Below are 27,517 nucleotides of genomic sequence, written 5' to 3' on the forward strand. Positions count from 1 at the left end.
AATATTTTTTAAAAAGTTGCTTTAAAATAACATATGTACCAATGAGAAAAACTAATCCGTATGGAATTTAACAGATTATTTCATGACACTAGAAAGTGGTACAACCAAAACTCTACCCTATATCTTTGACTCCAAATCCCTACACTTTCCATTTCGTTGTGGTTTTTATATGAGAATTTGATGTTTTTACATATATCTACATATCTATTTTCTAGGCTATAATTACCTAAAAAAAAAAAATTAGTGCATCAGTTATATTTCTTAACCATCTTTAAATACCAAGAAATGTTCATCTATAGTACCAAAATTAAGAAAAATGTTTAAATTTATAAAAACTACATTTTTGAATAAGAGAATTTCTAAAAAACAGTAAAGTGCTTAGTTGATTTGTTCTGTTTATATTACATGAAAATTTCTACAGAAAATTCTCCATAAATTAACAAAAGAATATTATGAGTATTAAAAATACTAAATAAATAAATTTGATTAACTAATTTTTAAAAACATCATTCTTTACAATGATTTTACCTGAAAATTATTTTACTATCATTTTATAAGTAATATCAAACAAATGTTAAAATTTATCTCTATACTACTTACATGTGAACAAGAATTATTTAATTCATATTATACCATTTTGATATTTAATACCAGAGTAAGCTTTTAAGGGTGCAAGAGATAGAGAACTTAGAGCCAGAAGAAAGGTCTCTCTAGTCTCAGCATAGCCACTCCTTGTCTATTTAAATCTCTGGGGCATCACTTATACTCCCTGAATTGCAGTTTCCTCCCGCTAAATAGTCAAGACATGGACCTACCTCTCAGATTACTGTAATAATTAAATATTAGTACACTGAAGTCTCAGAACTTTTTCTTTACAAAAGAAAAAGGACTTCACGTGATGAAATTATAGTCTAGAAGTCATAAATTGGAAACATCTTATTAGGTATTGTTCAAAAAGAAATACCAATAAATTTCTTCACAAAGAATTGTAAAGATACATTTTTGCCTTTGTGCAAAAAGAAGCAATGTGTTGAGGTTTCCAAAACTGTTGTTGAAAATCACACAGTAATCTACCAAAGACACCGAGATACAAGCCTACAAACTGGAATTCTCAAATTTTTGTATACACACACCTTTGTTTTTCACCATGCAGATTCACTATCCCCTCCTCCACCCAGATGCAGGTGTGCGTAGAGCCTAGGAAGAATCTACATTTTTAACAAACTCCTCAAGTGATTCTAACCAAGAGGTTCATAGGCTACTTGCTGAGATCAGTTCCCGTGCTTCCCAATTGTGTTAACGTTATGCACAAGGAAGCTGGGGATCATGACCAGACCTCCACATTCCCCTCAAGGGCTGCAGTAAAGGAATCAATACATGGGAACTCCTGAAACACAGACACTGTGGAACCCTAACTGGGAAGTACAACCAAAAGTGGACTTCTCTACCCTTGTGGATAAACAATGAGGCCGTGAAGGATGGGGCAACACATGCTTGGGTCTCAGACCACAGGTCCTTCAGGATTACCTTACTTTACAGGGTCCTTACCTGTAACTGATCTTCTAGAACAGCTGTAGCACTCTCACCACTGTTTTCATCCACAATTACCACCATGTGAGTTAATGAATTCACTTTCACCTGTTCAGCCTCAAGATCATTTTGCAAACTCTAGAGAAAAAATTAAGATAAACCATTATTTCCACTCTTTCACATTTACCTATTTAAAACGTACTCGGTTGTCAATAGTAATTAAGGACACTCAATGAGGCATCGTATTTAAATTTCCCATCATTACCCTGAGTGTTCTACTAATGAAACAAGCCCATTATACATCTTTACATTTCATTATGAACCAAGGCAGTTTGAAAACGCAATGTCATAACAGATTGAATATGGGAAATATCATCACTTTTATTTCACGTTCTGGCAAAAAATAATTATTTTTTTGCATAAAAGAGTTGAGTCTAGGCCGGGCGCTGTGGCTCACGCCTGTAATCCTAGCTCTTGGGAGGCCGAGGCGGGCGGATTGCTCAAGGTCAGGAGTTCAAAACCAGCCTGAGCAAGAGCGAGACCCCGTCTCTACTATAAATAGAAAGAAATTAATTGGCCAACTGATATATATATAAAAAATTAGCCGGGCATAGTGGCACATGCCTGTAGTCCCAGCTACTCGGGAGGCTGAGGCAGAAGGATCACTGGAGCCCAGGAGTTTGAGGTTGCTGTGAGCTAGGCTGACGCCACGGCACTCACTCTAGCCTGGACAACAAAGCGAGACTCTGTCTCAAAAAAAAAAAAAAAAAAAAAAAGGCCGGGCGCGGTGGCTCAAGCCTGTAATCCTAGCACTCTGGGAGGCCGAGGCGGGCGGATTGCTCGAGGTCAGGAGTTCGAAACCAGCCTGAGCAAGAGCGAGACCCCGTCTCTACTATAAATAGAAATAAATTAATTGGCCAACTAATATATTAAAAAAAAAAAAAAGAAAAAAAAAAAGAAGGAAAAAAAAAAAAAAGAGTTGAGTCTCTATACCAGGAATTATGACAAAAATATAGAATTGGTAAAGCAAAAAAGTCCAGAGCTTAAATATAGAGTCAGAGATCATTTTATCTAGTGCAGTGTGGCATAAAGTAAGAGACAAGGAAAATGTTACATGATAGTCAGAAGTTACTCTGATTTGCTACCCAAGAAAGCAATTTGGACATTTCCATCCTCACCTTTTCCATGGGAAGAGCATAGTCATTAGACATATGTATATAGGTAATTTATTTAAACACCATCAATAGTGTCAGATGCCTGGCTCTCAGAGTTCTACTTAATGTTACCTTTAAAGCTTTGTTATGTGTCTGTCTGTTTCCTTGATGAATAAAATTCCTCAAACACTTTGCAGACAGAATATTTCACTCTACCTTTACTGATCTCCACTATGAAAAGTTCTCCCCTAAATTTGTGACTAAATTAAATTGTCCACCAAATTTTGGTTCCTCGCCTAGTGCTTGATGCTTTCCTGGACCAGAGAAGAAGCAACAGCTTTCCTTAAAGGATTAGGTACAGCCACCTCTCAGGGTTTCCTTCTTCACCTACACACTGCACTCACGCCAACACGCGTGTGTTCTCAGCCACACGTGTGTTCTCTTATGGGTCCAAAAAAAAAACCCTTCTCAAACCCTATGAAAGCGATGTACCTTCATAAGAAACCTGCCCGTTCCCATATAAAATTTTACCTGCGCTTTCATTCCTGGCTCAGAAAAGTCACATCCCCAGGAACGCAACCCTATGAGCTTCTGAACAAACAGAGCACTGAAGAAGTGTCCCACCTCCGTGCTAATGATACAAGTCATCGGCCTCTGACAATGCTAAGTGCTGCTCTTTCATATTTGATAAGGTATAAAAAAAACATGAGAGATTTACTTTATGTTCTTCTAGCAGCTTTTGCAGGGCATTTAAATCATCATCCAGGGGGCAAGTTTCCATCTTCTGAATGCGTTCCTCCGTGAGTGTTAACCAGGCAGAGAGCTGCTGCAGCTGCAGCTTCTGCAGTTCCATCAGCACGTCGTGCAACCTGTCCGTGGAGAGCACAGGGTTATTCCCACGAGCTTTTCCCCTTGCAAAGGTAAACACATACTCCAGGCACCAGAGATATGGGGCAAGGGAACACACCCTTGTCTACACACTGAAAGCAGCGTTTAGTCTTCAAACATAGAAACCAGGGTGGGAAAAACTTTTATTTTCTTCCTAAATGAAGTCCATTAAGTGTAGTCAAAGAATGCAAGTAACAGCACCCGGTATTCGTATCAGAATCATTGTTTCTTCAATCAGGAATTCCTGCTTATTAAATAGGTGGAAATGGCAATGGAATGCAGTTTGCTCCTTAGTACACAATACTGAAATAAAATGGGCCATGAGAAAGCTCTAAAAAAAAAAAAATGGTACAAAATGGAATGGCAGATAGATACTATGTAGTCCTGTTTTCATGCTGAGTTAATGGTTAGTGGATTTTAACACTGCAAATAGTTAACTGTCCATATGAACTGTTTTCTCCTTTTTTGCTAAGTTCTATATTCCAACTTTTATCTTTTGGTTTGGCTAACACATCCAAGGGAAAACAAAGGTCATGCAAAATTCCAGGAACAGTGCAAAATAAGAAAGAGTCTTTTACGAGGCAAGTTCTGTAATGATCTTGTTTTCACAGACTTGTGGACTTGTACTTGACCTAAAGTGTGCAACGTAGCCTATGGAAGAAAGTGTCAACGTCATGGCCTTCCACTCACCGAGACTGTCTGTCCATACTCTCCACCCTAAGCGCTTCCCATCTAGCATTCAGCAGGGTCATTTGTTCCTGAATTTCAAACTCCTCTTCATCTGACAGAGTCCCTTGTGTTATCAGCTGGTTACCCGCCTGCAGGACGCTTCCCACGCTGCTCTGGTGTGCAGTTAGCTCCATCATAAAAGCCTAGAAAGGCACATCATTATGATTTGTGAGCTACTCATGGCAAAAAATAATAATAATTAATTACTAATGCCTAGTCTAAATATCAATGCTGCAGAAAAAGGTAGCCTAGTAGAGAACAAATAAAGTAGACTTTGGAGCAGGTGCAGTGACTCACACCTGTAATCTCAGCACTTTGGGAGCCCAAGGTGGGAAGATTGCCTAAGGCTAGGAGTTGGAGACCAGCCTGAGCAAGAGCCAGGCCCCATGTCTACAAAAAATAGAAAAATTAGCCAGGCATGATGGCGCACACCTGTAGTCCCAGTTATTCGGAAGGCTGAGGCAGGAGAATCACTTGAGCCCAGGAGTTTGAGCTATGATGATTCCACTGCACTCCAGTTAAGGTAACAGAGTGAGACCTTGTCTCAAAATAAACAAAATTGTACAGGAACACGGTTGGACATTTGCTTAATCATGCAATTAAAAACATTAATAACTTTCTGGGGAAAATTCAAAACCTAAAGATTTGTTGTATTGCTTTGCCATTTTGTTTTTCACTATAACAATACACTTCAGAAATGAGCATTACTGTGCACTGCTTTTCGACAGTGGTTCTATAAAATATACAAGTTACAACAAGATTAAAATCTGAAATCAAATTCTGATGCAGTTAATCACCCACATCAATTTTATAACAAAGTCCTATCACAAGTCCTGAAACAAGCCATGACCTTTGCATAGAGCAGAACTCAGTAAACAACAAACACCAGGGAAGAGCCCCTGATTAAGGCACAAACCTCAGGGCAGATACACCCTTTTCAGCAACTACAGATACTTACTTCATGGGTTGCAAACTGGTCTTTGACTTCTTCAACATCATCAGAAATGTCATCTTGCTCCTGGAAAGTGTCCTCGGCAGAAAGCAGCCAGGTCAGCACTTCCTCCAGCGCTATCTGATAACTGTCCAGATCCATGTCCACCTCGGTGACAGTGCTGGGGGTTTCAGCTCTGGGACTCCCACGTTCCTCCTCGGGAGCTGTGCTCTATAAAAACAAAGCCAAGAAAAACCTACAATTACCATGAAGACAAGCACACACTATACAGAGAACCTAAGGTAGATACCACCGTGTGTTAGGCATTAATCCAACTCCTTCTCGGAGTCAGATGAGCAATGCCACGAATTAGTCAGAAAGCATTTATTCACTGTGCTAGAATGGCAAAGAGTACAAAAGCGGTATGTACTCATGAGTTCTGTACTCAAGGAGAGTCTGACACCGTTGGAAAGAGAGAAAGAACCCAATGAATCACTTCTGAGCAAAAATAAAATGGTTATTAGTACCATGATAAATGCCATGGTCCCAACAAGGAATGACATTTGAGTTCACCAAGGGCTAAAACGGTTAGCAAAGTTTCCTAGAGGAACTGCAACGTGTGGGGCCTTCAAGGATGGATGTAATTTAAGGAAAAAGAGAGAAAGATTAGAACTCTGCTTTGACCCCTAGTTAAATTGCTTTTATTGAACTGCAATTTAGCCTTGCATTTTTAGATACTAAAAGACAGCCACACAAACAGACTGTTGTACTGAGTGTATTTTTTTTGAGGCAATTGCTCTCTGGTTTACTTGGCCTTTTTTGTTTGGTTGTTTGTTTTAATGCTCATGGGATAAATTTCTCTCAAGCTCTTTCTAAGCAACTGAGTATTTCCTTATAAACTTCAAGATCTTATAACCAAATCGACCGTCTCTCTCTGGTTCCTTTGTTCCCTTTGAGACACAGACTTTTTAAAACCTGCCTATATCTTATCTCTACTTTATCACTTCTCATCCACAATTTTTAAATAGACTATTTCAAACGTACAGAAATGTACTTAAAACAATACAAGAAATGTTAGCATTCCCTTTCACCCTGACTTGCATTTGCCCCACCACTCAACCAGAAAGGCTTCTGCCAATATCACCAATAACCTTCCCCTTGCCAAATCTACACTTCCAGCATCCTCTATGGGGTGACCAAATAATAAATCAAAATATCAGATAGTAGAATGCTTTGGGTAATAACTGTGCTAGAACTACAAACACAAACTAGAACTGTTCCAAGCAAACCCCAAGAGCTGGTAACCCTACTTCAGCCCTCAGCAGCACCCCACATGCCTGACCACTCCCCAGTCTCTTACAGCTCTGCTTTCCCTGCTACAGCAACACCACACTGGTCTTCTGCTGGTTCAACAGCAGCTGCTGACCTGTGAGTAATGAATCTCCTCAAAATTAAGCCCTGGGTTCTTTTTTCTTCCCTCTGTATTCTTTGCCTGAGTAATCTCATCTTCTCCCATTGGCTTCAAAGAACCATCTATACCCACTAGGAGCCTGAAGTCCCAACTCCTGTATCCCACTACCTTAGCATCTCCACTTCATTGTCTCATAGGTATCTCAAACCATGTCCATATTTTTTTTTTTTTTTTTTTTGAGACAGAGTCTCGCTTTTTTGCCTAGGCTAGAGTGAGTGCCGTGGCGTCAGCCTAGCTCACAGCAACCTCAAACTCCTGGGCTCGAGTGATCCTTCTGCCTCAGCCTCCCGAGTAGCTGGGACTACAGGCATGCGCCACCATGCCCGGCTAATTTTTTATATATATATCAGTTGGCCAATTAATTTCTTTCTATTTATAGTAGAGACGGGGTCTCGCTCTTGCTCAGGCTGGTTTTGAACTCCTGACCTTGAGCAATCCGCCCGCCTCGGCCTCCCAAGAGCTAGGATTACAGGCGTGAGCCACAGCGCCCGGCCCATGTCCATATTTAAACCCTTCGTTTTTTTCCAGAACATGTTCCTTCTCAGGCTTCCTCATCTTAGCAGATGGCTTCTCCATGCACCTAATTACTCCAGCTAAAACCTGGGAGCCAGATAATTCAAAACTTATCTCAAATCCATCAAGACCTTTCCATCCCACAGCCATCTAAGTCTCTCCTCTGGACTGTGACAGCCTGCTAACAGGGGTCTCTGCTTTCCCATTTGCTCCCCCGACCCCCAACCCCCGTACTCCCACCTCCACAATCCATTTCTCACACAACAGCCAGGATGAACTTTCAAAAATGTAATCACATCGTAACACTCTCCTGCTTAAAACGTTTCAGTGGCTTTCCCAATACTCTTAAGATATAATTTAAGGCCGGGTGTGGTGGCTCACACCTATAATCCTAGGGCACTCCGGGAGGCCGAGGCAGGAAGATTATTTGAGCTCAGGAGTTCAAAACCAGCCTGAGCAAGAGCGAGACCCCGTCTCTACTAAAAATAGAAAGAAATTAGCTGGACAACTAAAAATATATAGAAAAAATTAGCCGGGCATGGTGGTGTATGCCTGTAGTCCCAGCTACTCAGGAGGCTGAGGCAAGAGGATCACCTGAGCCCAGGAGTTTGAGGTTGCTGTGAGCTAGGCTGACACCACACCACGGCACGCTAGCCTGGGCAACAGAGTGAGACTCTGTCTCAAAAAAAAAAAAAAAAGGATATAATTTAAAATTCTTAACAGAGTTTACAAAAATAGTTTGGTAGCAAGAAACAGAGAGAGAGTATGCGTGTGGTGTCATATTTTGATAGGTTCATCAGAGAAGACTTCTCTGAAAAGCTTCCGTTGAAACTGAGGAAAAATAGGCAGCTTGGAGTTAATGGAGGAACATTTCAGAGAGTGGAAACTGTATGCACAAGAATCTTGGCGGGAAAAGGAGAAAAAGTCCACTCTGACTACAGTGAGGAAGTAGGGTGGGTCTTGGAAACTACAAAAGATGAGGTCTTTAATTAATATGAGGCTGGAACAGAAAGAAAACACACAAAAAAGACATTCAAGAGGAAGAATCAAATGAATCCAGTAAACTGAATACAGGACTTCAAAAATGAGCAGAGTTGAAACAGTGAATAATGAAGAAATAGATGGTGACAAAGACAGAGAGGAAATGAGCTAACTTTTAGACTTAAATTCCTAAAACTGCAGAGCTAAAATAACCCTGGAGATCATTTAGTACCAAACCTCTATAGTACAATGAGGATTTCGAAGAACCAGAAAAGTTAGGGACCAGCAAAAGCCACTTAGATAGACACCAGCATCTATCAGGTGGGAGACGGAAGGCTTTGTCTAAATGCAAATGTGCAGAAGGTATTAATTAAAACACATGAGGAGACTTTCAACTGACAGATATTTAAATAGAAATGCAGGAATTATTACATAATATTTGCTGGCCACTAGCATATGTTTGGAGAAATAACAGAGCAGGAGAGAAAGTCTGACTATTAGCATGCACTGGAGAGTGCTAGATGGCAAGCTATGGCAGAGGGTAGATGATTAAAACTTAATCACATTTTATTTCTCAATTAACGTAATTCAGCCTCTAAGGCACTAATGAAAGCATCCAAATAAAGAGGTTAGTGTTAATACATTTGCACTTAATCAAACAGCAAATGGTTTCTGCAATTCTTATCATGCCACCATGAACCCTAAACAGAAGTGATAATTTTATCTATATATTATGAAAGGCAAATGAAAGTCTCCTTTTTAAGAGAGAATGGTCTTAACTATAAGAATTAAAATATCCTTATCTTTCTTTTTTTTGAGACAGAGTCTCCCTCTGTTCTCTGGGCTAGAGTGACATGGCATCAGCCTAGCTCACAGGAACGTCAAACTCCTGAGCTCAAGCAATCCTCCTGCTTCAGCCTCCCGAGTAGCTGAGACTACAGGCATGTGCCACCTTGCCCAGCTAACTTTTTCTATTTTTAGTAGAGACGAGGCTGGTCTTGAACTCCTGACCTCAAGAGATCCTCCCGCCTTGGCCTTCCAGAGTGCCAGCATTACAGGCCTGAGGCACTGTGCCCAGCTGAAATATCCTATCTTTCCAACAACAGGAATCTCCGTCCAATAAAGAAATTATTCTAAAACCAAGAGACAAACCCAGATTATCTGAGCCACCTAAAAAGGCACATCATTGATGCAGAATAACGACACTGCTAGAGGCAAATGCTTCCCAGCATATTTTCAGTCAGTTATAAGAAGTTAGGGCTTTTCCTCAGCATCACTTGATTTTCAAAACTACTAAAAACAGCCGTAGGTTCACAATCAAGCTCCCTCTCTCACCCTCTTTTCCTCAACAAGTGCTTTTTTTTTCTTTCTCTATAAATCATGCTATTTCTGAAATGGAAAAAAATAAAAGGATTGGTACATACTACCCCAAGAAAATTTAAAATAATAACTAAGTTCTCTGAATCCCAGCAGAGGAAAAAAGATGATGCTATGTCAACTCAAGACTATTATTACTGTATGAGAATTAAAGAATATTTTTAAAAATAAACTTGTTGAATAAGAATGCCAAAACAAATTGAGAGGAAAAATTATAATAATGATAGCTGCTGCTTATGGAATGCTTATTAATATCATTTTAGACACTTCGAATTCATTATCTTTATGAAGTAGGTAGCTTTAAGCTCATTTCACAGACAAAACTGTGGTTGAGAGATTAAGTCACCCATCCCAAACAAGTAGCAACAAGATAAAACTTTAGCTGCAGAGCCCAAGCTTTCTGCCACTCTGAAATATATATCCTTATAATTTTGAAATCCATGTCTACCTCTTGGTTGCTTGGTTACTGAATTGTTGAGCCAAATGACCTCTAAGGTCTCATCCAACTCTTAATAGTCTCTTGTTTTATAAATAAAGAGGACTGGTTGGGCTAAGACAGGATGAGGTAAAATACGGATTGATTCAAAACAGGATAATTAAGAAAGAAAATAAATTATGATTTTATTTATATCTACTAAAGCATAAAACCTCATTTGTGAATAAAACCACTGTAAGCCCTTTCATGCCAAACTTGCCAAGTAGCTTACTATAGATTATTCCTCCTAAATGAAAGGGAAAATAAACCTTGTATTTTGATAGTCCTTGTGAGAGTATAATGGAAAAAAATTCCTTTTTTATGGCCAAAAAAAAAAAAAGAAAGAAAATTAGCACTTAGAAAAGAACTTAGCTGATATGAGGAAAACCATCTTCAGCATACAACAGCAAGGATACAAGATAGTGATCAGGGCCGGGCGCGGTGGCTCACACCTGTAATCCTAGCTCTTGGGAGGCCGAGGCGGGCGGATTGCTCAAGGTCAGGAGTTCAAAACCAGCCTGAGCAAGAGCGAGACCCCGTCTCTACTATAAATAGAAAGAAACTAATTGGCCAACTGATATATATATATAAAAAATTAGCCGGGCATGGTGGCTCATGCCTGTAGTCCCAGCTACTCGGGAGGCTGAGGCAGAAGGATTGCTTGAGCCCAGGAGTTTGAGGTTGCTGTGAGCTAGGCTGACGCCATGGCACTCACTCTAGCCTGGACAACAAAGCGAGACTCTGTCTCAAAAAAAAAAAAAAAAAAAAAAGATAGTGATCAGTAGATGGAAAAACATGGAGTATTATTAGCATGTCATGGACCTCCATCATTCAACAGCCCTAGACCCTAACTCCAGCTTTGTTTTGTGAAATAATATATCTTCCTTTACAATAAAGTTGGTTGAGTTACGCTTTTCTATTACATACACGTGATAGACAGCATGCTAACTGATAAAGTGAACTTATGCAAATTTAAGCTAAGAAACCAAGATGTTCTCAGTCAAGAAAAAAACTCTCTGAAAGTGTTTTTAACTATTACCTATGAGAAAAACAAATATGGCAAGCCAAACATTTTAAGAAAAATTTGTACCTGTATATTAATTTCTTCTTCTTCACATTCTTTCTTGTATTTCCTTGGGAGTGTCTCTACCTCACGGATGGCATCTATAGTGACTTGCTGAGGTAGCACCTCAAACAGAGACGTTAAATACATAATTATGGATTTCTTGTCAGGAAGCTGAACAGCAACATCTAAAAGTGGAAGAATATAAGAACTAGCTTAAATTAGATGTCCGAAATAGGTGAACTGCCCAATATTAGATATAAAATAACCCTTAGTACCCATAAACAATACTTAATATATAATCTTTGCAATACCATAGCTCACTAAATTGCTATTTTACGTATGAGACAAAGACTTATTTTTGTTCAGTATCCCATTTTTTAAAAATCATCCCTAAAAGACTCCCCAAAATGCTCAAAGATAAGCTACCATATGTTACAATTTAAGATAAAGACACAGATGTTATTCATACTAAGAAAACAAGTCTAGAGTTCAACCCTGCAACATTTGCAACTAAAGTGTTTACACAAGAATGCATTTTAATCAACTAAACAAAATATCCAATTGTTTATCTAATAACTATATTTTCTTAAAATGTTAAATCTTAATTTATTTAGATTAACTGTTTATCCAGTGCTATAATTAAATGTCTACCCAAAGGATACTACAAATTGCTAAATACAAAAATACTGATAACTAATCTGCAATAAAATGGCTTATACCTATACTTAAAAAGGAAAAAGCTTCCTAAAGTCTCATAGCGCATTCTTAGAAGAAAAAAAAAAAAAACACTGCTCTTCAAGTGTTAAAAATTGTCCAGTAAAGTCAAGGTTGAAATTAAACATTGAACAATACCTTCAGGATCTAACAGCTTTTCAATTCCCAAGTAAGTCTGAGCCTTGCTGAAGGCATGTTCAAGTCTCTCTATTGGGGACATTTTGACAACTTTATCCCAGCTGAAGAGATCAGGTCTGAAATCACCATGTAAACAAAATGCAATGAAGATGAAATATGTGGAAACAAAGTAGGCAATCTAATACATTTCAATCTAATTTGTAATTTCAATACAATTGTACAATTACAATTGTAATTTCAATACAATTACAATTGTAATTTCAATACAATCTAATACATTACCATCTAATACATTTTAGTTTTAGATTTTTTTATTTGTGAGTTTTTTTAAAGTTTATTCTTATATCCTGAAAGCTTGTCAAATATACAATATTTGAAAGTAATTTATAAATATGAAAATAAAAGATAACACATTCTTAGGATTTTGTATTGGTTAAATATGCCTGGTTGGTTAATGGTTAATTTCTGGTATAACCGCTAAGACTAGAAAGATTATATAATATTTCCCAAAGAGTAAAAGAGAAAAAGGACAGGGAGAACCTTATCAATACAAAAGAAGACAAGAAAGAAAAGATATAGAAAAAGTAAGAGAAATAAGAAACTCAAACTAAGTAGTAAAAATGAACCTAAATACATTTATGAACCACCTATGACAATCAATGCTAATGGACCACATCCTCCAATTAAAAGATCAAGGTTAGCAGAATAGAAAATGCAGCTCTAATCTGTTCACAGAATATTCCTAAAACAAAGGCCCTGAGAGTTTCCCACCAATTGTTCCCCTCCATGTTACCACTGTTTGGTACTGTATTTCATTTCTATCTTGATTTTCTTTTAAGCTCACAAATTAGACATTATTATTGCTTTGACATGCCCAAAAGCTAATCATTTTCTTTCCCTTCCGTCTCTTCTTCAATCTTAGACCCACTCACCTTCTGGGATTTGCTTCTGCCAACCCTCTTTCTCCTAGTTCCCTCCCTGACTTCATCTCCTATCACTTCTCCATTCAGGTCACTGCAGCCCATCCTCCTCCCCTCTTGCCTGATGAATTTTTCTTCAGCATGTTTACCATTTCTATACATTATACAACTTACATTTTCATGTATTTTTATTATTGTCCGTCTCCCTCTGTTGGAACATAAGCTCCAAAAAAATTACGATTTTTGCCTGTTTTGTTCTCTGCTGTATACCCTGTGTCTAACAGCACCCTACATATATTTGTTCTATCAATTAATAAATGGAAAAAAATGTTGGCTAAAATTCACCAGTTTCTTGATGAAAATCTCTTAACCAAGTAGGAACAGAGAGCAACCTCCTTAAACTGATAAAGGAGGATTAGGAGAAGATTGGGAGGGATTCTTTAACCTCATAAAAAGCAGATCAAAAAAGCCACAACAAACATTCCTATGGTAAAACATTAAAAGCACTCCCTTTGTTATCAAGAACAAAATATTCAGCTATCACCAATTCAAATCAACATTGCATTGAAGGACCAGGCACAATGAAGAACAAAAAAGAAAAGAGAAGAAATCAAATAATCATAATTCCTAGACATTCTAAAAAGGCAAGGGGAGTTGGGGGGAGAGGTTAAAAAAAAAAGCCACAATCCACAGAAACAAACTTATTAAAATTTGTAATAATTGAGTAAGTTTCTAGATATGATGTAGACAAGTCTATTGTATTTTCAGAGACAAGCAAAGAACATACAGGAGATGAAACTTGAGAAAATTAATCATTTATAATAACAATAAAACATAACAAATTTTGCCTTTCACATTTAAATTTTTGATCCACATAGAATTTATTTTTTGAGTATGGTAAGGTGAAGTTCCAGTGCACTTATTTACACATGGGAAACAAATTGTCCCATACCATCAATTAATCTGCAATATCAGCTCACTTGTATATCAGGTTTCCCACGTAATGGAGCAATTTCTGAGCTCTTTATTCTGTTAGGCTGAACTATCTGCAACTGCCATTGATAAACATCAAAAACAGTCAGGCATTGGCAATTTCATATGATTGAACTTATTATTATTATATTAGTGTATTCATTTATAGTACTGCATAGTCTTACTTAATATAGCTCCATAGTTAGTTTTGGTTTCTTTTTAGAAAGTATTTCAGTCTGGTTCTTCTTCATAAGTGTACTGGCTATTATTCTTGGACCTTTGGTGTTTTAAATAATTAGCATCTGTTTTCCTGAAAAACCTATTTGGCTATTTTTAATTGAATTTATAGAGTTCATTTAGCTATTTTTAATTGAATTTATAGAGTTTTACTTTTGGTATGAGACTAAAAGCTTATGCAATTCTTTGTATACATTACTATTAATATTTCTAAATGGATGGGACTGAATTATGTGAATTATTTCACATTTTTTAACTTATAAATTTTTAAACTTATAAACCATGGACATTGCACCGTGGCATTTAAATCCTGTGGAAAGAAAGACTTGATGGCTAGTGTTCTTCCATGGTGTTTCTTTTCTGAAGGTTTTTGTAGAGCAAGTGCAGAGAGGAGAGCAGTGACAGTGAGGAAGGGGCTTCAGGGAGTGGTCGCAGGGGAGGGACAGAGAGGAGACACAAATTTGTAGAGCCCACATCTAAGCGAGCGGAGCGAAGTCTCACTTATGGCGGTGGAGCACGGCATTAAAGGCCAGCCCGTCCGTCCAGCTGGTGGTGAAGTTGAGCACGTTGACTTGGCTGTACGGCCTGGTGGTCTGGCGCACCCAGCTCAGCAGGATCTTCTCGCTGTTCGTCTGCTGCAGGTCCGACATGACGTCCTTCATGACATCTTTTACCTGTTTGAGAGAAACCAGACCTGCCTGTAACTAACACAGGTATTTCTATCAAGTCCTGGAATAAGGAATGTTACACTAATTAACCATAATGGATCAAGTAACTGGCATTCATTTTATTTCAAATTTTTTCCCTTAAACACCAGAAACATAGATTCTAACTGTGATCATTTCAGGTATTAGGATTTAGAGGTGATTTTTACCTCACTTTTATATATTACTGTGTATCTTCTAGGTCCTAAACAGTATGTGTAACTGTGCTTGGTTTAAATGAACATTACCTTCATAGTCACAAAAACACTTTAAAATGAAGAAAACCCAATTTTTATTTTCTACAAAAATAAGGAAGAAAGGAAGAAATTCTGACTTACTACAAAATCGAAGAAGGAAGTACCTTTCCTGATAGCAATAAGAGTTATACTCTAGAACTAATATTTATATTATTATTATAAAGTGGTACATAGGCTTTAAGAAAGTGCTCAAATAATAATGTGGACATATTAAAAGGACAGAGAAGCCAACTTAAGAAGCTCACACTGGCCAAATCTAGGATAACTTGAGCATCCAAGTGAGTGGGAACAGGAAAACACTATAAACCTATACAAATCCATGAGTCTACACTGATATATAAATGAATGAATGGATGGATGGATAGATAGACAGACAGACAGATAGATAATAGACGGACAAGATAGAGAAACAAGAGACAAGGGAGGCTCTTCCTTACAGTTAGAAAGCTTTGTAATAAAGGTAGAAGGAATGGTGAAATTAGAAAATCACTATTTGCCAAGCAAGTAATAACTAATCCAGGTAAGAATAATGAATGGATGCTATTAATAAAACTAATGATAAAAGTTTGATAATAACTGAATCTTTACACAGTATCAAAGTCTATCCCCACAAAATCCTTTTTAAGAACAAAAGGTAGTTACTTTACAGTGGAGAATCCTGGCAGGTACCATCTTAACTAAGCTACCAAAGTTAACACTGCCAGAAGAAAAACGAGTGGACAACACACGCCACCAACATGGTACACTGAGAACTCACATCACTTTTGTGACATCCCTGCCAGAAATGAATAACCTGAATCTAATTATGAAAAAAGCCTCAAATAACCCACAGGGAGAGACAATCTATGAAATAATTGGCCAGGACTCTTCAAAAATATCAGTATCATGAAATACAAAAACTCAGAAACTGTTCCAGATTAAAGAGGACTAAATAGACATGACAAGAAATGTAACTTATGATCTTACATTTTCTTTTGCTAACTGACAAATTCTCCTTAAGATCTGTAGATCATATAATTGTATTATTTCAATGTTATTTTCCTGATTTTAATAATTATGTTTTAGTACATAAGATAATTATCATATAATAATTAGTGTTATACATATTAGTTACGTATTTTATATTGTTAATATTGTATTGTGCTTATGTAAGACAGTTCTTGGTTTTTAGGAGAATGCCATGTTTTCAGAAAACATACACAGAAGTATTTAGGTACAGAGAGAGAGAGTATGTGAGAAAAAAAAAACACAGGCAACTGTTAACATTTGGGGAATGTGAATGAAGGGTACTTAGGAATTCTCTGGACTATTCTTGCAACTTTTCTTTAAGTCTGAAATTACAACAATTTTTAAAATTTAACATAAGAAAAGTAGTTATTTTTTTTTCCTGTGCCAGATAAATAGAGCAATTTGTTAGCCTCTTCTATTCCAAAGTGTTATGAGTTGAATTATGTTCCCCCAAATTCATATGTTGAAATACTAACTCCCAGAATAGGGCCTTATTTGGAAATAAGGTCTTTGCAGATGTAACTGATTAAGATAAGCTCACACAAGGGTAGTGTGGGCCACAAATCTAATATAACTGATGTCTTTACAAAAAGAGGAAACTTGGACACAGATAAGCATAGAGGGAGACTGCCACATGAACACTGGAGTTATGATGCCACAGGCCAAGGAACCCAGAGGATTGCTGGCAAACCCCCAGAAGCTAGGAGAGAGGCTTGAAACAGATTCTCCCTCAGAACCCTCAGAAGGAATCAAGCCTGCTGACACCTTTATCTTGAACGTCTAGCCTCTAGAAGTATGACACAACAATCCAAGCCACTTGTGGTATTAATACTTTGTTATGGCAGCCCTAGGAAACTAATACACAAACAATACATTTTCAATTTCTATTGAAGAGTGGCTGGAAATTTCCCCACCTGCCAGTGCAAAATGATGCTCCAAAGTAATCCCAAAGTCAGTTTGTGGTTTCCATCTACAATGTCAGTGCCTCCTATATTTACTAGTTCCACCTATTAAAAATGAAAAAAAAAAAAAGAACTTTTAAAACAATTTCTTCATAGAACTCCAGGTTTTTATTTTAGCACATTTGGACAGCAATATAAATGAATGATAGCTTTCATTTTAAAGAATAAGGTAAATCTAAATTTCTAAAATGTATTATTTACATAATAGATCAATAAAGCTATCAGAAAAAGCACATGACTGTTCCTTCACTCCTAGAAAAGACTCAATACTTCTCAAAAGAACAAATGTTTCAAGAATCAGTTGATGCCAATGCATCGAGCAGATGGCTGGTCTCACGATAAATAATGCTGACGGCCACACAGAATCCCAAAATTCACAGTCCAAGCTTACATTATTCTGATGTAAAACCTGAAGCACTCTGTTGACGTTATTTAAGGCATGGACTCTTGTGGAACCACGTTCCTTTGGCTGGAAAATAAAACACAAAAGCACATAAGACTGATTATTCCTCCATATGCCTGACAAACACTGACACGGAGATATATAGAGAAAAGCAGCTCAGTGTGCAGGACCCTCAGCTCTGGCAGTTGTCTCAGGCGACCACCCCAGAGACCGGTGTTTACAGTATGCAAATTCATCAACTGACAACACCATAAGATACTGCTTCTCTAATGTACCTGCTTATTGGAATCTCCTAGGCAGCTTCAAAAAATACCAAATGCCTGTGTCCAACTATGCTCTCAGAGTTTGTGACTGAATGGGTCTAGAGCGTGGTCTGGGTTTGGAATTTTTAAAAGATTGACCCATGATTCTAATGCACAGACAAGTTTGGAAACCGATGCTCTAGGGATGAATCTTCTTTTATTTAAATTGGTCTGGATGCAGAAAGCTTTAGAAGTTGGGCTCCCTCTATACTGCGTGGGCGTGGAGAGAGGAGCTGTGCCCACTCTGTGCTGCACGGGGGTGGACAAGGAGGATTCCGAGACACTAAGCCCAGGATCCAGGTAGCATTAACAGAGCCCACTCAGAAGGTGGCCATGCCCCGCCTGGGGAAAGGTAACCTGGGCAGCCTCTTTCTACTTCACTGGCCAGGGAATCTTATCTGAGGGAGCGATCAGCCTCCCCAACAGGTGTCTGCCCACCACCTGGAGGGCAGCAGAGAGAGTACAACACCCCACCTTTAGCAAGAAAGAAATTCATTGTCGGGAGTGCATCTCTTTTACTGTTAAGAGTAATTCTACCTCTAATGTTACACTGTCTACCCATAAAATACATCTACTTCATGAGCTGAGTTTTTTCCACGAGTATCAAGTACCTTACATATAAAGTAAATAGAGCTGGATTTGATAAAGAAAGAAACATATACATAATACTGAAAACTTGGATAAAAACAGATGCCATATTTTTTAACAATTATTTTTTAAAAATATTTGTCAACATTTAAATGTGTTTGTCTCTATACTCTCTACTGTTCAAAACATATGCCCTCTTTACAAATCCATTCTTCTTTCATAATTCTCAACCTGGGCTGTTGCAGAGAAATGAACATTTAAGGTAATTTTATCTTAGATAAAAAATAGAGCCCTCATGAAAGCCAAAATATTGTTCTACCAATAGCATTAGTTAAAACACTTTTTTTTTAATGTGTCTATTTCAACTTTCACATTTCAAGTACCCATAATGAGTCATCAAGTGTCAGTAAGGACCAGAGACAGTCCCTTAGCCTCATTCTCAAAGATGACATGCTCACCAGTGATGTTCCTGTGAGGCCTTCTAGAAGATCCAATAGCTTCCTTCCATCTTTGAGGTCTGTGAACATATCATTGATGGGTGGTTTCCCACTCTACAAAATAAAAAATAGTATCAGAGTTACTTCCGCAGCACAAATTCCATATGTACCTGGCAAATAAATGAGTGGTTTCATTTCTCTTTCAGTTAAAAAGTTCTAGGAGATCTGCAGACTATCCAAGTTTGCCTTGCATAGAAAGAACAAGTACAAATACAGAGAATTTTAAAATCCCATAAAGAACATTTTAAGCTGAAAGATATAAATTGCATTATTTCTTAGAAATGAAGCAAATGAAGCTATCGTTAACATTAATGGGCCCTGAGTATAGTATATATTCCTGAGAAAGGAATGATAAAGAGATGTATTAAAAATGTAAATGAGCAGGCAGGCAGCACCTGGGCAGACACCAAGCACCAGTGTGCAGATTCCTACTGCACTGCCATGCACCACGTTCTCGGGTTGACCACGTCTTCCAGCATCTCCACCATGGGGGCAGGTGACTCTGTCATCCACTTCACTCAGGTACCTAGTCTACATTTCTGATCATTAATTTCTTAACAATGAAGACACTTTTGGTTCTGTGTTTAAGCCTACAATCAGCCTAGGATTTTGACTAATAAAACTTAACAGAATTCCTAAACTCTTATCCCTGACTAATAAATAGCATCAACCCCCACTGGCAATCATACCCTAGTGTCTGATGCCAGAAAATCCCACACCATTCACTCTAAGTTTGGCAGATCCCTACCTGTATGTGACAGGCTGGGTTGTGTGCAACAGGGCCATCGCTGCACAGAAAATCAGGAAGCCTCGGTTTTAAGCCCGGTGTGACCATTAACTACCTAACGAACCCAGCTCAGCCATCTAACCTCCTTCTCTATCATTATGTCTAAATAACACAATATATATGAAAATGGCCTGAAAACTGTAAAGCACACTGCAATAAATGTATTATTATCTTGTATCAAATTACTCCCTTCTAATATGAAATCTCCACAGAGATTAAAAGTCCTAAATTCTTGCCAATAATAAAGATATTTTATAACCAACAATTATTTTATCTTGTCACTTTAAAAGTAACCAATAATTTCTCGCTTAAAAATATAGGTATACATATACGTCATATGAAGCAAAATTTTACTCTAAGTTTGATTTGGAGGAAGGGAAGGGAGCTATTTGGAAGTTTCCTAACACTTTGTATTGTTCTCTCTTTTCTCCCCTCCTGATTTAAACAGGTAAGGACCTGTTTTAAATAAGTATTACAGACTCTCAATTAATGATTGTTAGCATTGGCCTTTTGTGTTGTTCACATACTCTATTGTGAGGGAAAGTATGGTAAAGTTGTCACCACAGAATCAGCAAAGAATAAACTGTTACTTATTTGTATCTGAAACAAAGCTGTTTTTCTCTTCCCAGCTGCCTTTTTGCTGGGCAGTGATGGAGTCAGGAACATGGAGATTATCTCCCTCCATCAAAATCACAGACAGATTTGCATGATGAGGGACCCATGTTCTGGAGGCAGAATTTCAGAAAGCAAAGCAAGTGGAAGTTTGCTGCACCCTGAAGACTTGCTACCCACTGTCAGTAAAGGCAAAGGACAGAAGTGGCCCTTGTCATCTGCCTACCTCTAACCCCTGTCCTCCCCCAACAAAGCACAAAGCACAGTTCAGCAAATTAGCCACTAAATCACTAGATTCCCTTTTAGGTCTTTAGACATGGCAAAGAGACAAGAATACAGGTGAAGTGTGTGGGAGAAACGAATGGGGCTATCTAGGCACAGAAAGAATCTTAGTGATGGCAAGGGCAGCTAACATGATATCTAGGCAGCATTTAACCCTTCTCAAATCCACTATCCATTTTCCAGAAAATAAAATAACATAAAACTTTATAATATAAAATAAAATAAATGTAAATATTTGTTCATATTACAAATAATTACATATGTCTATCGATGACATTACCTGTAGACAAGAAAACTCTCACTAGCCATAGAATTTGGGGGAAATTACTTGGACTTGCTACATACATTTGTTTCTCTGTTAAAAACTAAGAAGGTAGCTGTTTAATAAATAGTCAATATTATCATTTCTATCACAAGCATAACTTTAGTGTTTTATAGTGTCATAAAAGTGCCATAACATATCAACAGTACATGAAAGAAGTAAAAGAAAAAAAACAAGTAAGCACTTCTTCATCTCAAGCAGGAAGGAAAAAGTAGGCTCTGAACATGACGACAAATCACAAGTGTCACTTCACAAAGATTTCACAAGTCTCAGATTCACTAATACGTCATTTGATAATCTGTAGGGACATATCCCATTCAAAAACAGTTAGCAACCTTGTTCTAATGTCAAAGCAGCCACAGACAATACATTAACAAATGAGCCAGTTGGAACAACTGTGTTCCAATAAAACTTTACTTGTAGACACTGAAATTCAAATTTCATATAATTTCCACATGTCACAAAATATCAGTCTTCTTTTGGTTTTTTGCAACCACTTAAACATGTAAAAAACATTCTTAGCTCATAGGCCATACAAAACCGGGCAATAGAAACGTAAAAGGTTCCTAGACATAACCTCAAGCCCGTACAACATATCAGATCTGTTTTAAGAGATTTATAGATATTTAGATATATTATTTCTATGTATCATTTATTTCTTTACAATAATATTTTAAGGTAAATACGATCATCATGCCCATTTTACAGGTGAGAAAACTGAATCATAGGAGTGACATAACAAATGAGAGGCAGGACCAGGATCTGATACCACGAAATCTGGTTCCAAATCCATATTCTTAACATCTGTGCTACACTACCACTAAAATTATGAGGGTTCAGGACTGTGACATACAGGGAAGAAAATATTTAATCTCGGGGGTGTGGTGGGGTGTATTTATTGACTTTCCAAAGAGGACAGCAAGATATGTACCACATTTCAATGACTCCAAAATGAAGACTGTTTTTTCCCATCACTTTAAAGCATGCCTGGTGCTTTGGAATCACAGGCTCTAAACATGGGACCTACTCTGGGAAACAGTTTGGAAATGTCAGAAGTCATCTTTTAATAAAAATAAAAACTGGTTCATCCTGACAGTTAACCTCTTATTTAGATTTTGAAATCTTTCCAAAGACTTATTTGCAGAGACTTCTCTAACAGAAAGAGAGAATACAATTTAATAATCCAATTGGATAAATATTTGATGAATACCTCTTTTGTATTTGGCCCTGCAGAAATGCCAAGTTCAGGTCACCCGCCTCATTCACAAGAGAGGGTTTCCATAGTTTTCCAATAAAAACAAAATAGTACAAATGAACCATCTTGAACTTAGAGGACAGATAAGCCTTGGGTCACATTTAACTTTTAGAAAATTAAAAAGGCAACATGATATGAGTCCAGATGACAGATGAGACAGTCTTGGCATGGCCAGCTTTGGCTGTCCCTGGCTCTCATCCCCTTCTAACATCACCGTTTCGACAAGAGGGGCCAGCATTAATGTTTGCAGCTGGGACACTACCACTGCTGGATTTTAAAATGTTGGAGCAAAAAAGCAAATTGTCATCACAATGCATGGGGAGAAGCCAGTTGTGGGGGAGTCTGTGGGAGAGCAGGGGCTGCGAACTCCTTACATGTGATAATGGAACTGAATGAAGCAAACCTGCTGGGCCCCAGTCACGCCCGGTGAATCAGCTGGCTCTATAGGATGACGGTGGCATCTGGAGCTCAGTTCCCGCCAAGGGTAGCCACGTGGGAACTCAGGCTCACTGCTGGCAGAACTTGTAGCTTTTCACAAGAAGCTGGAAATCTGAATTTATGTGTGTAGTCGCCTGATATCTGTAAATTCCTAAAACACTCTGCCAGACAAAACAAATGAATCCAGTAAGAATGGAAGTTGCTCTGGGTGAGTCAGTGAGGGAGGGGTGAGTGAATGTGAGTGCCCAGGACATTACTGTACACTACTGTAGAGTTTATATACTCTGTACACTTAGGCTACACTAAACTTATTTAAACATTTTCTTTCTTCAATAAACTTCATAAACTTTCCAATTTTTGTACACCTTTGACTCTTTTGTAACAACATTTAGCTTAAAACACAAACACATTGTACAGCCATACAAAAAATATTTTCTTTGTTTATATCCTTCAATTTTTTTCCACTTCTTAAACACTTCTGTTAAAAACTAAGACACAAACACACACACACTAGCCTAGGCCTACACAGGGTCAGGATCATCAGTGTCACTGTGTTCCGCCTCCACATCTTGTCTTCAGGGGCAGTGGCACACATGGAGCTGTCATCTCCTACGATAACAATGCCTTTTTCTGGAATACCTCCTGAAGGACCTGTCTGAGACTATTTTACACTTAACCATTTTTTTAATAAGCAGAAATAATGATGAAAATATTAATATTAAATTAATATTTTAAATAATGTTTAATTATTTAATATTTAATATTTAATTATTTAAATATTAATATTTAAAATATTTAAATATAAATATAAATATTTAATTATTTGATTATTTAATAATTAAAATAATGGTGAAAAGTATAATACAATAAATACCTAAACAAATAACAGTCTTTTATTATGATTATCAAGTATTCTATACTATACATAATTTTCATTGCTAGACTTTTATATGACTGATAGGGCAATTGGTTTGTTTACATAAGCATCACCATAGACCAGGCATCCTCCAACTACGGCCCGAGGGCCACATACAGGCTGCCTAGCGCATTTATCCGGTCCTCTGGGTGTTTTTGCCACCACTGCCTGTCCTGCTTAGCAGCCGACTAGTCCCGGGCCCACAGTGCGCACTCTCCAACGGTCTGAGGGACAGTGAACTGGCCCCCTGTTTAAAAAGTTTAAGGACCCCTGCCATAGACACATGAGTAATGCATGATGCTAAGACCTTACAAAAGCTACAACATCACTAGGTGATAGAAATTTTTCACTTCCATTATAATCTTCTGGGACCACTGTCGTACATGTGGTCCATCACTGACCACATGACTGTAGATGTAAACAAAATCGGTACTAACACAACATGGTGAGCTACTAAGGGGAATTTACAATCTAGCTTGGTCATGCCAAAACTGTACAAAGTTAACAGGTATAGTAGGGAGACAAAGTCTGTCCTATGACTGACCTAGATTCATTATAGATAATCAAGTTGTAACTGTGTATAATACAGAGAACTGTGAAAAGGAAAGAGTTTTTAAATGCTTTCAGAACTAACACGTCTAATGAGTGTCCTGCAAAAAATAAATAAATAAATCTGAGCCCTTAGACACTGTTTGACTATTCTGTTGTTTATTTGCATCCTATTTTTAAAACAGGATTTGAGACAGTCTATCTGATTCAGTTACTATACCTACTGTTCACTGTATATGCACACACATATGACACATATATGGCTATATACGGCCTATATATTCACCAATAGAGAGAGTACATACCATAATACATTCACATTCTTCTCAGATTAATCTGATGCTCCTAATCAATTAAAAAATGATGCCCCAGTATCATTTTTTTTATCTGATGCTCCTAATCAATTAAAAAATGATGCCCCAGTATCAAGTTTTACAGTCTGTCTCAATTGTTTTTTGCAAGAAGTTGGTTAATTTAAAAATTCAAAAAGAAGCAAATAATTCAATTTAATATTTCTCAATATTTTCAAGCCAAAGTAATTTATGAATCTCCAATCTCAACACTGATACAAATGTAGCACCCTCTTTGGTTCTTATAATTCTTGATCTTCTTAAAAGTCAGTAATACATCAGTAAGCAGTAGGCTTACAATGTCATCTTAATTAACAATAATACTAAGGAACCAGGCATTTACATTTACATGTAAATACATTTCTTAAAGTATTTTACAACAAAACACTATATTTTTTCTCTTGGTGGTGTAATTAAGAGTAGTTGAAAATTTTTTCTTTGGATTTCTTCTATTATCTAATTTTTCACAATATCTGAGTTATTGTATATAAAAATAATAGCTTTTTTAAAGAACTGTGTCTCTAGTCAAGGTTAAGCAAAATGATAAAATTAGGTTCATCCCAATTATAAAGTGTGTTGTTTAATCAATGAAATGAAGACTGTATGATCTTCGATATCTACTTTTATGACTCAACTCCATGGTGAAAAAACAAAAGCAGCACTGCTTTTGACTAAGAAGACAGAGAAACATAAGTGCACAGAAATAATGCCTAGGACATCCTCCACAAAGGTAAACCAGCAAGATGTGCTACAGTCACTTAAACAATTAGTGAGTGCAGGGCTCTCGGCCATTCTCTTTAAGAATTAATGGTGGTCAGCACAAGTTCTTAAGATCTGAAAAAGATTCCATTTAGAAGCTTCCTTGGAAGGAGGAAGGGAGAGGAAAAGAAAAGGAAGAACAAGATAGAGACAAGAGAAACAGATGTCTCAGGTAATCATAGACTATGCCACATTAACTACAGAAAGCAATGATTTCCAGAGCGTTCACACTGAAATCAAATCAATAAATGCACATCTACCTTAAAAACTACAAAATACTATAAAACCAAATAATACCTTTCAGGGAATTACAAGTCATACAGACATGGAATACAATTTTTACCTTGACTTTTGTAAAAGAAGTAACAGGTATAGTGATGATTAAAACTAGGATGAGGAACCAGGTGTGGGACAAAACACCTGGCAGCCAGGGACAGGGGCCACTGGCACATTCCACAGACAAATGATTAGGCAAGGTCTGGAGAATGAATAAACCTGATTCCATACACATACCAGGCAAGGGCTATAGGCAAACTCAGTAAACAATACGGCTCATTCCATATATGCACAACTGGCAGTAGAATGTTTAAAGAATGTAGTTCTTCAAAAGACAGGATTCCATGAGACCAGGGTGAGGCATCAGTAATGGCATTGCTAATGAGAAGGTTGAGGCAAATAAAAGGAAATTTCCTTTGTTCCATAAAGGAGAAGCAGCTACCCTGATCCTTCCCTCTCCTTAGGGTGTCTCCTTAAAAACATAATAGACCCAACTCTTTGGTCAGGAATTAGATAAATGCGATCTCCCATTTTACAAGGTTAAGTTAAACACAGGGTTGCCCAAGAGATGGACAACAGACCATTACAAAAGGTGCAACATTTGCCTCTGACAAGGACAAGTATTCACTGTTCTTTCTTCTTCTTTACTGCATATTTGTGTGAAATTCTATCCAGACTTTGTAGTCTTTAGCCAGCTGCCTGCATGCACTTAATCATACATGCATACTCAATTATCAATTGTGTTTTCACTATATTCTGTGTTGCTATCAAGGGGTACCAATGTCAGCAGATTTTTTACTTCCTCAACAGATGATAACAGCACAAATAACAGTGTCAGCTCCCCTCCCTAGCCCCCCACAATAGGTGGTAGATGGCAACCTGTACTTATTGGAGCTAAAAGCTTCCCAAGCCAGATACAGCTGACAATGAGTCCAGCATCTCCTTTGCTCTGTTTATAGACAGAGATTCTTTCCCCGAAACCACTAACTCTTTAGTCCACTGCCCACCCTAGCTTAAGCTTACCCATCCCTGCACCACCTGAGCCCAAGTCTGAACCTGGATGGAGATAGTGGGGCCATATGAGGCTGGATGGAAAAGCACAAGGGAAGGCGGCTGTGATTACCCTTTCTAGGTAAAAGGTGAAAAGTCATTTCCTCTCAGCAAATCAATCCCTAAATTGATCATTATTACAAAGACTCAACAGATATTACTAAATTTGTTTCATAATCACAAATAGGTTCAATCAAAATCACTTATCAAGTACTCAATTTGTACACAAGGCAGCATATTAATTAATATTTAATGTTTTTAACTATAATCACTTTTTTAACTTTAACCAGATGAAATTCATTTTGCAAGTATAATTTTGAGATACAAAAACAAAGTAAAAAAATCAAATTAACTGAAAACAAAACAAACACCAACAACAAAGTTTACATAAGTACAGCGAAAACATATCTGGAAGCTGGTATTTAAGAATATGAAGTGCATTTTATTGTTTGCTCTTTAGATTTTAGTCTATTTATGTCTATCAGTGAATAGACACAAATTTAAATTTCTTTTTAAGAAATCAATTGAATGGGTATGGTTCCTAAAACAATTTGTTGGGTTGCCATACACATACTTATGAAATAAACCAATGGCAGACCCAATATGTAACTCATCAAGCTCAAAGCTCTACTATGGATGGTATTTATCAACACAAAAGGAAGCTTGTCAGTCTCCTTTACAGTAAGTAGCAAAAAGAGGATTAAACATTTACAGGTGGGAAAAGGATTTGGGCTGCTTTTCTTGAATCCCCTCAAGAAATCTTCCTCCACATCTTTTCCCATCCCTATTTTTGTGACCATCAACTTCCAACATGAAAAATGTAGAAAAACAACAGGACACTAAAAGCAGTGTCCCACTGTCTCCAAAAGGAACACGTCTGAATAGCTCTGCATATGAGAATCCGTAAAGAGAAGCTTCTCAGATTTCCTCTCTTATGTTCTGTCAATTTAACTTTCAAGTTTGGAATTACAACTTATATGAAAACTTGGCTCATCTTTGTCTTAGAAAAGGCAAAAGCAGAAATTTGCCCAAACTAAAGTTCAGCATTTTGAAGCTTGCCTATTCTCTACCTAACCTTTATTGGTTAAGCCTCTTTTGAGAATC

General features: G+C 37.5%; 1 protein-coding gene across 9 annotated transcripts in view; it reads right to left on the reverse strand.

Annotated features, from left to right (window-relative positions):
• UTRN (utrophin) overlaps positions 1 to 27,517 on the reverse strand; it is a 478,755-nt gene that overhangs the window by 345,041 nt on the left and 106,197 nt on the right. For all 9 annotated transcript variants that reach the window (XM_076002898.1, XM_076002896.1, XM_076002897.1 and 6 more), the window contains 10 exons: positions 18,779 to 18,871; positions 17,419 to 17,496; positions 16,980 to 17,072; positions 14,598 to 14,770; positions 11,968 to 12,083; positions 11,140 to 11,300; positions 5,260 to 5,463; positions 4,263 to 4,444; positions 3,403 to 3,553; positions 1,549 to 1,668 (listed from right to left, as the gene is read on the reverse strand). In XM_076002898.1, coding sequence (XP_075859013.1) covers positions 1,549 to 1,668; positions 3,403 to 3,553; positions 4,263 to 4,444; positions 5,260 to 5,463; positions 11,140 to 11,300; positions 11,968 to 12,083; positions 14,598 to 14,770; positions 16,980 to 17,072; positions 17,419 to 17,496; positions 18,779 to 18,871 — 1,371 coding nt within the window. The remainder of the gene's footprint in view (positions 1 to 1,548; positions 1,669 to 3,402; positions 3,554 to 4,262; positions 4,445 to 5,259; positions 5,464 to 11,139; positions 11,301 to 11,967; positions 12,084 to 14,597; positions 14,771 to 16,979; positions 17,073 to 17,418; positions 17,497 to 18,778; positions 18,872 to 27,517) is intronic.

This window comes from Microcebus murinus, chromosome 5 (assembly GCF_040939455.1).
Source record: "Microcebus murinus isolate Inina chromosome 5, M.murinus_Inina_mat1.0, whole genome shotgun sequence".
Lineage (NCBI taxonomy): Eukaryota > Metazoa > Chordata > Mammalia > Primates > Cheirogaleidae > Microcebus > Microcebus murinus.